The sequence below is a fragment of the Hippocampus comes genome, unplaced genomic scaffold (assembly GCF_001891065.2).
Source record: "Hippocampus comes isolate QL1 unplaced genomic scaffold, H_comes_QL1_v1.1 scaffold51, whole genome shotgun sequence".
Classification (NCBI taxonomy): Eukaryota; Metazoa; Chordata; class Actinopteri; order Syngnathiformes; family Syngnathidae; genus Hippocampus; species Hippocampus comes.
Genome location: NW_017805497.1, coordinates 1,803,824 through 1,805,764, shown reverse-complemented (window position 1 = coordinate 1,805,764; position 1,941 = coordinate 1,803,824). Strand labels below are relative to the sequence as shown.

General features: G+C 37.1%; 1 protein-coding gene across 1 annotated transcript in view; it reads left to right on the top strand.

The window, feature by feature from the left end:
• The first annotated feature begins 324 nt into the window (after nucleotides 1–324).
• The window catches only part of LOC109519925 (serine protease inhibitor Kazal-type 1-like), a 1,843-nt gene continuing 226 nt past the window's right edge, over nucleotides 325–1,941 (top strand). The window contains exons 1-3 of the mRNA XM_019876794.1: nucleotides 325–426; nucleotides 1,267–1,289; nucleotides 1,567–1,679. Coding sequence (XP_019732353.1) covers nucleotides 375–426; nucleotides 1,267–1,289; nucleotides 1,567–1,679 — 188 coding nt within the window. The 5' untranslated portion in view covers nucleotides 325–374. The remainder of the gene's footprint in view (nucleotides 427–1,266; nucleotides 1,290–1,566; nucleotides 1,680–1,941) is intronic.

Below are 1,941 nucleotides of genomic sequence, written 5' to 3'. Positions count from 1 at the left end.
TAAAGAATACAGAGAATAATTTTGTTAACATATTTATGAAAATAAAATAACAAATTTATGTTATTCTCAGAAAAGTAAATTTATTTTTCTGAGAATGTTTCGGCCAGCAGAGAAGCCCTTGCTGGCCCTCAGGGTCCGCCACTGCTAGTATTGTAATGTAATTTTTGAGAACATCTGTGATGCAGATCTCAAAGGTCATAATCAAAACCAGGACTCTTGTGAAAACATGACCGACATTTAAAATATTGTATCCTATGTCAGTGAACTTTTTAGCTTATAAGCCACTCCTCCTGGCTTGATATGTATCGATTTGACGCCAGTAAATACACAGCACTGTCAGTGTGGCATTGTGAACTCATCAACCAACAGTCATCATGGCTGGGAATGTTCTTCTTGTGGGACTTCTGCTCTTCTGTGTGATTGCAGGTATACGAGAACGAATATTTAATTTAATGTGTTTTGAAACTCAAAGTCAGGAACGGGAAACTGGCTGCACGTGGTCCACGCCCACATTCTGAGTGGCCCTTGAATAATCTCCCCCGCTCAATAAACCACTTTATGAACATGTTTCTGCTACTGCAGTGGACCACCGCATATTTACAGTTCATCACCCGCAGATTGACCTGTATGCATATATTTTTTTTCCAATGCTTTTTTCAATATGGGTTGAGTGCGGGGGGGTTGGTTGTGGGACTGTTGGGATCTTTTTGTATTTGGGGTTTTTGTCGTGGAAAAAAAAACATCTTGGAGGTGTAGCAGCATTTTTTTGAATAATTTGGGAGTGTTTACAAAAAAAAAATAAAAAATTCCCAACATATTTAAATGGGCATCATTTATTCCTGGGATTTCGTTATTTGCGAGTTGGCACATATTTTGTCCATATTTAAAATGACATTTTCTTCCACCTATGTGATTAAGAAGTGCATGGTCCCTTTCGCTGTGCCCCCTCCCCCAGTAGCACTAATAAAAAAAAAAAAAGAAATGTTGCACATCTATCATTTTAATTACCCATCCGTGCTCTTAACGTTCATGGAATTACATTGCCAATTAATATTGAGAGCCTACTGTGTCACAATGTTTTTAAACATGTTACATATACCAACAGTGTGTTCATAAAGACACAATGGTGGCGTCTTGTATCTTTCTTAACCCAGGTCAAATGTATTTCTCATGGTGCTCTCTTTTGCGTACTCATGATGCAGTTCATTAAGTATATGTTTGAAAACTGTTCTCACTTTTTTAAACATTTTTTTTTCCCTTTCACAGACACAGAGGCATACCCGATAGAGGTGACTGTTACTGTAAACATTTACCTTTTTTTAGATTCTTTGTAAAAGAAATGGTATAAAATGTTTAAACTAATCAAGTACCCTTTTTTTTCAAGTTTCTCAATTTATCTAAATGAACTGGACAAATCAATCTCAGTATTACGCATCATATTAAGGTTAATTAAAACTCGCACATAAATATAATTAACGCCTGTTCAGTGTGAATTTAAACCCCCACTGCTTATTCTTGGAGAAACCAAAATCTATTTATTTATTCTTTTTTTTTTTTTTTTGTCAGACACCCTGTCCTGTCACACATGAGCCATTCATCTGCGGCCAGATTTACAAACCTGTGTGCGGTACTGATCAAAATACTTACTCCAGCATGTGTACCCTCTGTCAGCACAACCAGTGAGTACTACATGCTACGTACACGCTGCTCTCACACGCCTACATGCAAATTTACACGCACACGCATGGATGAACTTGACCGTTGCTTGCCTGGTGGTCAAAATAGACACAACTCCAGTGGGAAATTTGAACTGTGATTGGCTGTTGCTCATGGTCATTTGTATTTACCAGAAAAAGCATTATGTACACATTAGGAACAGAATATTGTATCTTTAAAGCTTTATTCTTTACTAAAGGGAAAAAAAAATCAGGGCGTAACTTC